This window comes from Chrysemys picta, chromosome 2 (genome assembly GCF_011386835.1).
Source record: "Chrysemys picta bellii isolate R12L10 chromosome 2, ASM1138683v2, whole genome shotgun sequence".
NCBI classification, from domain to species: Eukaryota; Metazoa; Chordata; order Testudines; family Emydidae; genus Chrysemys; species Chrysemys picta.
The window spans coordinates 248,371,338-248,383,776 of NC_088792.1; the positions used below are offsets into that span (position 1 = coordinate 248,371,338).

The window sequence follows — 12,439 nt, forward strand, 5'->3', positions numbered from 1 at the left end:
TGAGGAGGAAAAAGAGATGATGCTCTTGACCAATTTATAGCTGCCCTGGGTGTTGCAGACTCTCTGCTGATTACTATCCATTTGTCTGGGGCTGGGTCAGTCCTGTGCTGAGCCACCATTGTGACCTCTAGCCACAACATGGGGTGTGGTTGAACAACACGTGAGCTAGCATGATAGTGGCCTGAGCATGGGACTTGAATTCTAAGCTCTTTGGGCAGGAACTGTCTTTGTTCGGTTTGTACAGTGCTGAGCTCAATGGGGTCCTAGCTCATGACAAGGGCCCCCAAGCACTACCACAATATAAATAATAATCCCCATGCAGACACTAACTTCCTCTGTGGTCCTGAACAAGTGGGATATCGTCTGTTTTAATTTTCTCATCTTTTCCTATTTTTCAGTACTTCTGCAGTGGACAGTGTGATTTAATTTGTTAGCTCAGGTAGAGAACAGCATAAAAGCAAAGCATTGGGCTGGGGTGGGGAGCACCTGGAAAAAACACATACAACTGTAATGGAGATGAGCGACTGGGGAGCAAAAGAGACAGACCAAGAGGGGAAAGTGGGAAAGAGACTGCTTAATTAGTCCATGTGTTCTGTGTTTCTGCTAACAAAGAATAGGTGTAAATGTGAAAGAATGAGAGGAAAGGGCCGGGGGAGGGGAGAGTAGAGAATAGTAAACTGAAATGAGGGAAAATGGCACTCGGATGGATGGAATGAGACAGATAAGGGAAAACACGCTTATGACTCTTAAATTTGCAATCTTCCCAACTGTGAACAACCTCAGTTCTTGTTTGATAAAAGTTGAACATGAGTTTAAGCTTCTGAATAAATTACAGTTCTGCTTGCCGTCTGTGTGTTAGATATTGAGGATGGGCAAACTTCAGTGTGTGTTTGTGCTTTATCTGAAGCAGCAAGATGGAACTCGTAGATGATAATACCATAATCCGAGCAAGAGGCTTACCGTGGCAGTCATCTGACCAGGACATCGCAAGATTCTTCAAAGGCCTAAATATTGCCAAGTTAGTTACCAGCAATATATAAGTTTATGGCTTTGCAAGACGGAAATGGTGCTTGCTCTGCTTCAGTGATTCACTCTTGTGTCTCCTTTTTCCTTGCCTTGACTCTTTAAGGGGAGGTGCTGCACTTTGTCTCAATGTACAAGGAAGGAGGAATGGGGAAGCTCTCGTCAGGTTTGTAAGCGAAGAGCATAGAGAGTTAGCACTACAAAGACACAAGCACCACATGGGGAATCGGTACATTGAGGTATGCTGCAGCAATGGTGATTTTTCTTTTTCTTTTTTTTTAATCTCTTTGATAGGACTACAAATACCATGCCACATATAACTGATTTTTTCCCCTTCTTTCCCTAGGTGTACAAGGCAACAGGTGAAGATTTCCTTAAAATTGCAGGAGGTAATCCACTTTTTCTTTTGTGGGCGGAGATGGGATTCAGTTCCAATAAACACCTGTAACTTAGTTTCAAATTATAAAGTGCTTCTATTGAATGTGATCTCTGAATTGGCTCATAGAATGCATAGGTAGTTGTGCTGAGATTGCTGCCTACTCTGCTGATCATTACGGTTTTACAATTTATGCTGTTCTTTCCCTCACCCCCACCTTTATTGTGACTCATCAATGTGCATAAAAACTGTAAGGTCTCCGGGGCAGGGACTGTCTTCATTCTATGTATACAGTGCTTGGCAATGGGGCTCTGATCCCTGAGGAGCTACTGTGACATAAATAAATTCAATATGTTCTCTTCCTTTCAAGGAGTCAGTCAATTAAGCATCTTACCAGACTTGTTCCTGAATTTCATTTGCTACATAATTTTCCCGGGGCCATGGCTTCCATGTAATCAATTATAGAAAAACATAACCTGGATTCTTTCAAAACAGTGATGTAACTCTGTTCTACTTGTTCTCTGTTGTTGTATACAAATCTCTGTGTGAAAGCAAATGAGTTTCAAAATATAAATGCTAACTATTAGGGATGGGTGAAACTGGTTTTTTATTAAACAACTCAAACTTTTCCTGTATCCTAAAATGATCTTCCTTCCAAGGGAAAGTTGATCACCAAACACTGGAAGGATGCAAAAGTGTTTTGTAAACCCTCACACCATCTTCTCTCTCAACTCCTCTCTCACCCAACTGCTCTTAGCCAAGGGGGTTGGATAAGGCTCAACAAGCTGCCACCCAAATCTGTTGTTGGATCTCATTCTCAGGTGCCAGACAGGCTTGGTATAGGAATGACCTGCTTCCCTGTTCTCTGCAGGCTGCAGTAACCTAGTACTTAGAAGCAGCAGATACCAATACTCTGAAACTTTTTAAAGGCTCCCTAGAAGGGGAATGTGTGGGTGAGAGGGTTGGTAATGGAGTGTAGTGGTGCCTTTGACTTCTAGGGGTATGGCTAAACTAGAAGAGGTATGTGTGATTGGCATGTGTCTCTCTTCTAAAGTTTGGCTTTAAACATCTTTCTCCTCCCTCCTCCCTTTTTAAATCCTGGTCTAGACATAAAGTAGGTCACTAGATGGACCCAATTTACAATCTGTTTCCTGATAGACTCTAGTGTCCATTTTCTGGAAAACAGCCACTGTTGGCAACTCCAGTAGAGACAAAGGACTGAGTAGGCATGAAAACTGACTCACCTGAACCTTGGTGATGGTCCCTGGGAGGCAGTGCAGATACACTTGTGGTGCTGCTGGATCTGCACTTCTATGGCTATAGAACTAGGTTGAACTTGGGTCTACGTGGTGGTCAGTCTGGCATAGCTTAAACACACAGGTGCACACATCCCTAAAATTGGAAATGTCAGTGGTTTGCCCAGTGGCCCTCTTTCCCCAATCCTAGAGGTAGAGGATGGGATTTTCAAAGGCACCAAAATGCTATGGACTCTCAGTGGGGCTTGTGATCCTTAGTTACTTAGGTACTTACGAAAACTCCACCCACAAAGTTTGTTTTTAATATGATTGACGAGCAATGGCAAACAGATGGATCTTGCATTTCACCCTGTGAAGATAAGGTTTGTGGCTCTCTGTCCGTGCAGCAAAGTATCGTACCAGCTATTCTGAGGTTGACTGGGGGGTGTTGTACAATCTATGACTTGCTTATTTCATAGCTCACTCTGGAGAGCTGACATGTCTTGGGAAGAGAGAACCAAGTTTGGGATAAGAATACAAACTGACATCCTCCCAACTGGCTGTAGATAGGATGCCTTGGATCACTTTACTGATTTTACTGTGGTATTACATTGGAAATGTAAGCAATGCTGATAGACTCCCATCTAGTTACTGAAGGCAAAACTGGCAAGCTTCTAAAGGTGACAATTGTATCAAGGTGGAGCCAAACTCCTGAACCTTCCTAAATGCACTTTTTTGCTGGTAGTTCCCAGGCCATTGTCTGGGGTAGTTTGGTGTCTGAAACAACATTTCAGAAATATGTTTTTAAAAGTAAGGCTTGGAATTCACCAGAAAAGCCATTCCAGCAGCATCTGTGCTACTATGTGAGAGACTAGTGTTTGCTGACTGGGCATAGTCAATGTTGTAAATGCAGCCTACTTTTCCCTTTGGGTGAGGGTGAATCTCTCATTTAAGCAATCAAAGGAGCAGCATTCTAGGCTTCAAAGGGAGGCGTGTCCCATATGATGACACTTCTGGCTTTCCAGGTGGCTTTTGAGTGGGGAGAAAAATGTGAATTTCAGTTCTATACCCTAGGTGTAAACAATCCATACAGAGAGGGAGTTGCTGTCTTTTATATGTCTGTGGTGTCTCAACTTGGATTTTGTTGTTTTGTTAAAGGTACTTCCAATGAAGCAGCTCAGTTTTTATCGAAAGAAAACCAGGTGATTGTCCGGATGCGAGGTCTTCCTTTCAATGCAACAACAGAAGAAGTGCTGACGTTTTTTGGCCAGCACTGCCCAGTAACAGGAGGAAAGGAAGGAATCCTGTTTGTCACGTACCCTGACAACAGGCCAACGGGAGATGCCTTTGTGTTGTTTGCTTGTGAGGAATATGCACAAAATGCACTAAAAAAACATAAGGACTTGCTGGGTAAAAGGTACATTGAACTCTTCAGGAGCACGGCAGCAGAGGTTCAGCAGGTAGGGTGAAAGCTTCCAAATATCTTGGGCTCTTCTAATCAAAAAAACAGTCAGGAGGACACAGTGGTTGGCATGTGGTTGAGGTCTTGAGGAATTGCTTTGTATCTTGTTGTGGGAGGAGAGTTGTTTGAACTCAAAGTGTGGACAAGGTCAGAAAATGTACCTTGTGAAGCCTTTCATAATCAAGAGTTCTGATCCCTGTTTGTATGCATAGTCAATCTGCTCACTCTAGTGACTGTGTTTTTATTTAAACTGCCCCTTCCCCCCCCCGCTCCCCCTCCCCCCGCTAGCTATGCAGGCGGCATAATTAAGAGACTATCAACAGGACCACTTACTAAGTTCTGACCAGTCATACCTGGGCAAGCCTATTGCACATGCAGGGTTTGCACAGGCCCAGTGGAAGGCCTCATTTGGCTTGCAGAACCTTTACTGGGGGGGATGCAGATGGCGGCACTCAGGCTGATTTCAGGGGGCTGGCAATTACAAGAACAACTTCTAAATTAAGTACACTTGATCTGGAATCATTGGGACACACAAGTAGAGCTTCACAATCCCACTTTTCATCTCTTGAGTTGACCTGCGTTTGAAGACCACTAGTGTCTAACAAATCCTGTAAAGTATCATCAGAAGGCTGAGATCCTCTGCTTTCCAGTGGTATATAACATTAATTAGTAGTCCTGGGAAATTTAACCTGGAGTTGACTAAATTCTAGAAAACAAACCACCAACAACCAAAAAAAACCCCTTGTTTTCTGAGTTCAAATTTTCCATCTTAGTTGCTTAACGTTAACTTCTGTCTAATGATGACTATCTGGTTAGAGGCCTGGTCACTGTAACTTATTGCAAGTTGCGTGATTCAGTTTGGCTGCATAGCAGCACGTATTTGTTTCGGCTGCTACCATGATGCTTAACCGTGTTGGTATTAGTGCATTCTAGGAAAATCTGGACAACTGTCCTGGGCAGAGCAATCCCTAAAGTAAAAGAAGGAATATTGTGCTTTCTATTACCAAAAGTGGTGGAGATTCAGCTCCCCATCCTGTCCCTGGTTGGGGTAAAAGTAGTCCCACGCAGCTCTCTCTCTTTATCTTATACTGTGAGAGCTCTCTCTCTGTTTCCGTCTGCTTTAATCTCTTCAGCAAGACACAGATTGTGAGGACAACAGTAGAAGGGGGAGGGGGGGCAATGCATTTTGGGATATCTTGCCACATAAAGACCTGCAAGGAAATAGGATCAGTTAAACCAGTTACAGAAACTGAGAGTCCTCTCCATGCTGCAAACAGTATGTTGAACTGGCTACCAGCAGTCAATCATGTGCCAGTCTTGGTCAAGGAGACTTGTTGCAGTGGTAGGAAGTGTACTAGCACACATGCTGCTCAGCTGATTGGTATTAACAGTGGAAATGCTAGTGTAGACTGACCCTTGTCATTTCTGGCATCTTGTCACACACACAAGTTTTGAGTTAACCTGGATTTTTCATAGATCTGGAGTTTGACTCTTTCTATAGAGCCTTATCTGTTTGCACTGACAAAAACATGCATAATATTGCTATATGCATAGAAGTTTTACATAGGTGTGATCAAAGATTGAATATTCACATAACTGTTAGGCAGGGCTCTTACTGTTTAAACTAGAAACAATAAATCTAAAATGTAACATGATCTTTTTGGCCAAATACAGTTACTTTTAGCTGACAAATGGTGTTGCTACGTGGGCTACTTCAGTCATTAAAATAACTAAATGGTGGCTTACACTGTACCGTAGCACATGAAACAAAAATCTTCTTCTAGTTTCAGGACTCTTCTCTTCCTCCACCTTGACAGTGTAGTCTTGTGTCCTGGTTAACAGCTGCTGCTTTTGTCATCTAGGTTGGATGCCTTTTATTGGAAACAACTCTTCTATGACCATATAAAGTGCTTTGGGATCCTACAGGATGAAAAGTATTATGTAAATGTAATATACATAATTAGTAAGTTGCTGCTCTGATACATCTTCTGGTATGGAGCACTGCAACTTGCAGTCTGATCAAAAAGAAACCAAGATGACATTTTCAAATAAAGCCACCCAAAGACTTCAGACTTATTCAGAACTTATTAATTCAAGCTGTATTTTTATCCTTGATTAAAAGCCTAGTGCTTAGATGACTTACCTTCTAAGTATTGCACAAGTTGACTATAATTTACAAAAATTCTATCTACATTCAGTTCAGTAGAACAAGCTTGAGGTCTCACCATTTCTTTGTTTCTGTTTTTGTGCAGGTGCTGAACAGGTACTCTTCTACACCTCTCGTTCCCCTTGCAGCACCGCCTATCCTTCCCGTGTTACCTCAGCAATTCATGCCTCCGACCAATGTCAGAGACTGCATACGTCTGCGTGGTCTTCCCTATGCTGCCACTATAGAGGACATCTTAGAATTCTTGGGGGAGTTTTCTGCAGATATTCGGACCCATGGGGTTCACATGGTATTAAATCACCAGGTAGGTAGACAACAGGAGAATGCAAGTCATGGTTGCCCGTGTGCTACCCACCACATGATCCCCTGGGTTGATTACTAGTAGAATAGTAGGAAAGCTGCCTTGATAAAGCCCCTAAATGCTCAAAGGGGAGACAGCTACTGATTCGGTCCTCCAGGAGTGTAATGGAAATAATCAATAGTCTTTCACAGAACCTAACTGATTCAAGGCATTATATTTTTTTAATACTGGACCCAGTGTAGCAAACAAATTGCTAACAGGATCAACTGAAAACTTGGTATGGTTATCCGTAAATGTATGTAGAATTATTTCCATTGTCTGTAAATAGGTAACTCATGTTGCACGTGGGGGTTTTGAAAGCATGATGTTTTGGGCTCTATATGGTGAAACATACAACATCACACCTAAAAAGATTAAAAACATTTCCTCTCTTTTTCTTGATGATAGTAGATGAGGTAGTGGGGGTGAGGAATCTGTTTTTGTGGGGTTGTGATTAAAAAACAAACCAGCAACAAAAACCTTTTTAGACTCTCCAGCCAAAAAGTCTTGTCTATAGTTTGTTTGACTAATGGTAGGGGCTTCTTTTGTGGGGGTTTTAATTTTGTTTTGTTTTGGGGGTTTTTTTTGGGTGCCCAACTTAAAAAGCCTTTAAAAGGGACTCTTTAAGAGGATGGGTATTCAGCATTTTCTGAAACCAGTCCTTTTTAAGGCTTCTTAAATTGGGCACCAAAAATCATTAGAGCCAGGGGCCAAGGGTTGTAAGAGAGTCTCTGCCTCATTTTAATATGGCCCAATACATTAATTTCAAAGACTTAGTTACTTGAATGTGATGCAGAAAATGTCAAGTAAATTCAAAGATTTTAATAATGTGTTTTATGTCCAGAAGATAGACACTACATTAATTAATCTCTCACAACCTACCAAAATCTCTCTTAAGAGGATTATAAAGGCAAGTTGATGTTTGTAACTTAGTGAAAAAGCATAACTGTCACACACTTATTTAACATCTGTTATGGGGCACGCACAAAGGGGCAAGCATGTGTGTTGCTATTTATTTGGTGATTTTGTTATATAGGGTAAACAATGTGATACTCTATAGGCTTGGAAGAATTAATTTGTTTTTTTAGTTTAGATGGATGTCAATGTTCATTTTTAAGCATTATTTTTATCTATTTAAATTTTCACAATTGTGGGAAATTATGGGTGGGGTCAGAAGTTCAGAGGGTATCATGTAATTAACGATAGTCCATATTGAGATTCAAAAACTTAAAGCTTTATAACCGCTAAAACACAATTATCAATATCACAGGTCAAAACATATTAAGTAAATATTCCTAAATCAAATGTTAAATTCTCAAGCAGCATTTTTCTTAATTTGCTGGTCTATAAATTTCTATCGTAATGATAGAAATATTTTTGGTCGGTTTGTATGTGTATGGTGAAATAAACATTTACCAGTAAAAATCTAATGCTTCCAAGCCTACTATATAACTGGATTTCTGAAAAAAAAATTGCCTCTCTTCCCTGGGATTACAGATTAAACTGTTCCATTTACTCAACCAAAATATACAAATTGATACTTAATTTCATTCTTGTACTTCACAAATCTTTAATCTCGTATCAAAATCCTTAGAAACCTGATAGCTGACCACTCTGAACTAGCAATCTCTTAAACTAGCAATTGTCCCTCAGGGAGGGCTAGTTCCCATTCTCCCATAGCTTGTGATATGGGTATGGTTAAAATTTTGTCACGGTTGCTTTTAGTAAAAGTCACGAACGGATCGTGGACAATAAACAGAAATTCATGGAAGCCCAGAGGGCCGCCTAGAGGATTCAGGGGGCCTGGGGCAAAGCAATTTCGGGGGCCCCTTCCATAAAAAAAAAATTGCAATATTATATTCTCGTGGGAGCCCCTGTGGGGCCCTAGGCCTGGGGCAGATTGCCCCACTTGTCCCCCACCCCCACCTGGGCAGCCCTGGAAGCCCATGACCTGTCTGTGACTTTTACTAAAAATAATGAGGGGGGACTGATTTGGGCGGGAGGGGTGTGTGTGTGTGAGAACCTGAGCCCTGCTGTGGGAAGTGGGGAGGGTTTAGTACTCACTGCCCCGGCGGCTGAGAGCTCCATGGCTCGAGCTTGAGAGTTCTAGGTCCCCTCTGTCACCTGCAGCGGCTTGGCACTTCGGGAGCCAGCGGCTCTGCACTCTGGGGGCCCCAGCCCCAGGGCTGAAGCGGAAAATGTCACGGAGGTCTCTGAAAGTCACAGAATCCATGACATAATTTATCCTTAGAGATGGGGTTAATGACCTGTTTGACTTAATCCATGAAGGCCTGGTTTACTCTAGACAATTAAGTCAATTTAAATCCATGTTCTCTGAGCAGCATAATTAAGCCAACCTGACCCCCCATTGTTGACCATTCTAGGTTAACAGAACAATTCTTCTGTTGGCTTACCTACCACTTTTCAGGAAGGTGGATTATCTACACTGATGGGACAACCCCTCCCATTGGTGTAGGTAGTGTCTGTGTACGCTGAAGTGCTGCAGTGGCGCAGTTGTGCTGCTGTAGCATTTCAAGTGCAGACAAACCCTAAGTAAAGAACAGATATTAGACAACATGAGTTTTATCTGAAGCTTGTTCCTTCAATCTGTCTCACATGTTCAAACGGTCTTGTAAATTACTCTGGACATGAACCATAATCTGTTATGATGACACCACATACACTATCCATGCTCAAATTGTCTTGGACTGACGTTTTGCCTTACTTGTCCCATTCTCTTTGGCTTTCTTCCTGGCCTGTGAAACTCGTAAAGCGCACTAAACTTGGTGCTCTACTAACAGAAGAAGATAGTCCTTGCACCAAGGCTCTTATAGTCCACTTCAGACACTGACAGTACAGTCTAGATATGCGAGACACATGTTCCAAACTTGAACCACTAGCTCTGTGAGTGGCATCACAAAAGTGTAAGGTTTTTAAGGAAGGATGTAATTGTACACATGGCAGCCATCTTTTCAGTGACTGAAACCTGGGTCTTTTATCTCTCCAGTATAGACCTCTACCACTTGGGCTCAAGGATTAACTAAATTGGCTGGACTGCCAATTCTAAGACTAATTTTTAAATGTCCAGAGATGGTCCAGGAATAAATTAAAAGCATAATTTGTCAACACAGCTTGAGTGCCTGTGTGGGGAAAATGTTGGTGAAGAGATCTGCTGTCTTGCCATCTGTTGCTCTCCTTGTGTCCAACACAGCATGTAGTGGTAGACAGGAATCCTGCCACAACTGCCGCGTGGGAGCAGATCTCCTGCTCCAGTGTAAGGATTTGTCTGTACATCGTCTATTCAGGAATACTCCAGCTTTAGACAAGAGCTTGAGTGAGCATAGCTGCCTTAGTGACCCCCTCTGCGGGGGAGAGAGAAAGTTCTTTATTGCAGTATAGCCTGTGGTTATGACCATGGTCCATCTCCACTCTTCCTTCTTCATATGGCAGATAAGCTCTGCATAGGGCCTGAATTCCCTCCTGTTCAACCTTCCCAAATCCTAACCCCTGCATAACTGAGCTGCACCAGTTCATTACATGTTGGGCTGGCTACACCTGGTTGGCATTTTCCTCTTGCAAAACCTTCTGTCTGAGGAGTTGAGAGTTTCACCAGTGCTGGTGAATTCAACTGCACAATACCCATGTTAAGGGTAGCTGATCACCCCGATTATACTGATGGAGTATTGAAGGGGACAGAGGAGATTAAACTTCTTGTCCAGTCACAGGTGGTGTCTATCTCTTGGTATGCTCATATGTTGTAAAGGTCCATGTCTTGTAAGCTTGGCCATTTGCAGTTTAAAAGCAGCAGTAGCTTCCCAAGGCACATATATACTTGCCTCTGCCTCAGTAAGTAACAGACACTGGCTATGTTTAGGAAAATCTTTTCATGTGTAGATTAAAAGGTTTTTTTGCAGTGTCGGAACTTTGTTGGTCCCAGGATATTAGAGAGACAGAAGTTGGTCCAATAAAAGATATTACCTCACCCACCTCATTTCTCGAATAGGTTAAAGGCTTCATTCAAAACTGCTGCCACAGTGCACATGTGAGAGGGTAAAGATTTTGTCGTGCTTGACTTGTATGGGAGCCTTGTGGAATAATGTTAGCGTTTAAATGGTCAAGCTAAGCACTGAGATTAATCAGTGGCTCACAAACTTGAATACAGTCACCCCTTTGCTATCGTTGTTGCTTTTTGTCTCCAAGACCCTGTTCCTCTTTATATAAGGAAATGTGCTCTCTGAACAGAGGACTAAAGTTCCTAGGCCTTGTCTACTCTAGAAAGTGTTTTGGTGGTGGTGGTTTTTTTTGTTTCCTTCCAGTGTAACCTAGGGCATGCATTTAATCCAATAATTCTACAACTATAAACCATCCCATGTTGCACCCTCCTTCCCATGTAGGCACTCTTATTCTGGTATAAGAATGGCTTTTGGGGGGTTCAGCTTAAGTCCCTTCCCAAGCAACCTAAGCTTAAATGGAAAAAAGGCTTATACTGGGATAAGAGGTCTTCTAAACTCTTATTTTTACTAAAGCTATACTTGGAGCTAACGTGTGGCATTTTTATTCTCTCTATTCTGAGCCATAAAAATAGTCAGGCTATACTATAGATAAGTTTTACTTAAATATTCAAAACAAATAATAGTAGAAGGCTGACAAACATTGATGTAATGTACAGTGGGCAGACCATGGGCCCAGGCAGTAGTGAGAATTTAAGTGTATCAGAACTGTTGATTGGTACAAGAGTTGGGGTGGAATGGTCAAATAGTCTCTGTAAAAGATGCTGCTAACATTGCAAGTGACTCCTGTTTTGGTACCACATGAGTATTTACATTGGAACTATAGATTTGCTCTTGTTCCTTTTCTTGGTTTTTCAGGGCCGTCCATCAGGAGATGCCTTTATCCAGATGAAATCTGCAGACCGAGCTTTTTTGGCTGCACAGAAGTGTCATAAGAAAACCATGAAGGACAGATACATTGAAGTCTTTCAGTGTTCTGCAGAGGAGATGAACTTTGTATTAATGGGGGGCACTTTAAATCGAAATGGCTTGTCCCCACCACCATGTAAGTTACCATGTAAGTTTTGCATGGTTCTTGGCGCTACTCTACGCTGTGTGCTGGTAGGTGTTGGAGCTTCTTTCTCTTCCCAGTTCTTTGTACGGTATATTAAATGGGGGTGGAATTGCAAGGCTTTTCAATCTGAAATCAGCAGAAGCCTGTGATCATTTTTCTTTTGGTTGTGGATTACTATTACTGAAGAAGAATTACTTTCAAATTATACTCTTCTTTTCCACTGACAAACTTGTTTTCTGCAACTTAATTTGCTCTGGACAAGCAATGACTCTGAAAGGGAACTTTGCCCAATAAAAATTTAAATGTGAATTAGTTTATCACTGTGTGTGTGGACTCCATGCCCCTCCCTCTCTTTTAAAGGCTAATTCTTGCAACCACTGGTAATGCTTTTTTCCAAGTCTAAACACAAATATTCTACCTGTTGAACAGCTACTAACCCCTGGACTCTTCCCTAGACATCCAGAATGCATGGAGTTAAGGTTGCTGGTGTGTGAGTGAAATATGTATTTAGACATGCAGCTAAGCTAGCCAAATGTCTTGGTGGATCAGAAAACAGTACTTTGCTTCAAGCTGTGCTCCTTACTGGGTATGAGTCATTTGGGAAAATGGGATCTTATCTAATATTTGGGAGAAAACACTTTAAAGGCTCAGGGGCTGACATCTGTTTAAAATAATATGGCTTTGAACCCATGGGAAAATAATACTTTGCTTCAAAGATTGCAAATGACAGGATAATTGAGGTAGGATCCTCCTATTTATGCAGAAGAAATGG

The 12,439-nt window shown here is 41.9% G+C and overlaps 1 protein-coding gene across 6 annotated transcripts in view; it reads left to right on the forward strand.

Moving 5' to 3' along the window:
- ESRP1 (epithelial splicing regulatory protein 1) overlaps positions 1-12,439 on the forward strand; it is a 67,308-nt gene that overhangs the window by 23,518 nt on the left and 31,351 nt on the right. For 4 of the 6 annotated variants that reach the window (XM_065585925.1, XM_042845110.2, XM_065585924.1 and 1 more), the window contains exons 7-12: positions 908-1,018; positions 1,130-1,262; positions 1,370-1,412; positions 3,793-4,094; positions 6,349-6,567; positions 11,472-11,670. In XM_065585925.1, the coding sequence (XP_065441997.1) occupies positions 908-1,018; positions 1,130-1,262; positions 1,370-1,412; positions 3,793-4,094; positions 6,349-6,567; positions 11,472-11,670 (1,007 nt within the window). The remainder of the gene's footprint in view (positions 1-907; positions 1,019-1,129; positions 1,263-1,369; positions 1,413-3,792; positions 4,095-6,348; positions 6,568-11,471; positions 11,671-12,439) is intronic. The other 2 variants (XM_065585926.1, XM_024105261.3) reach the window with 1 other exon arrangement.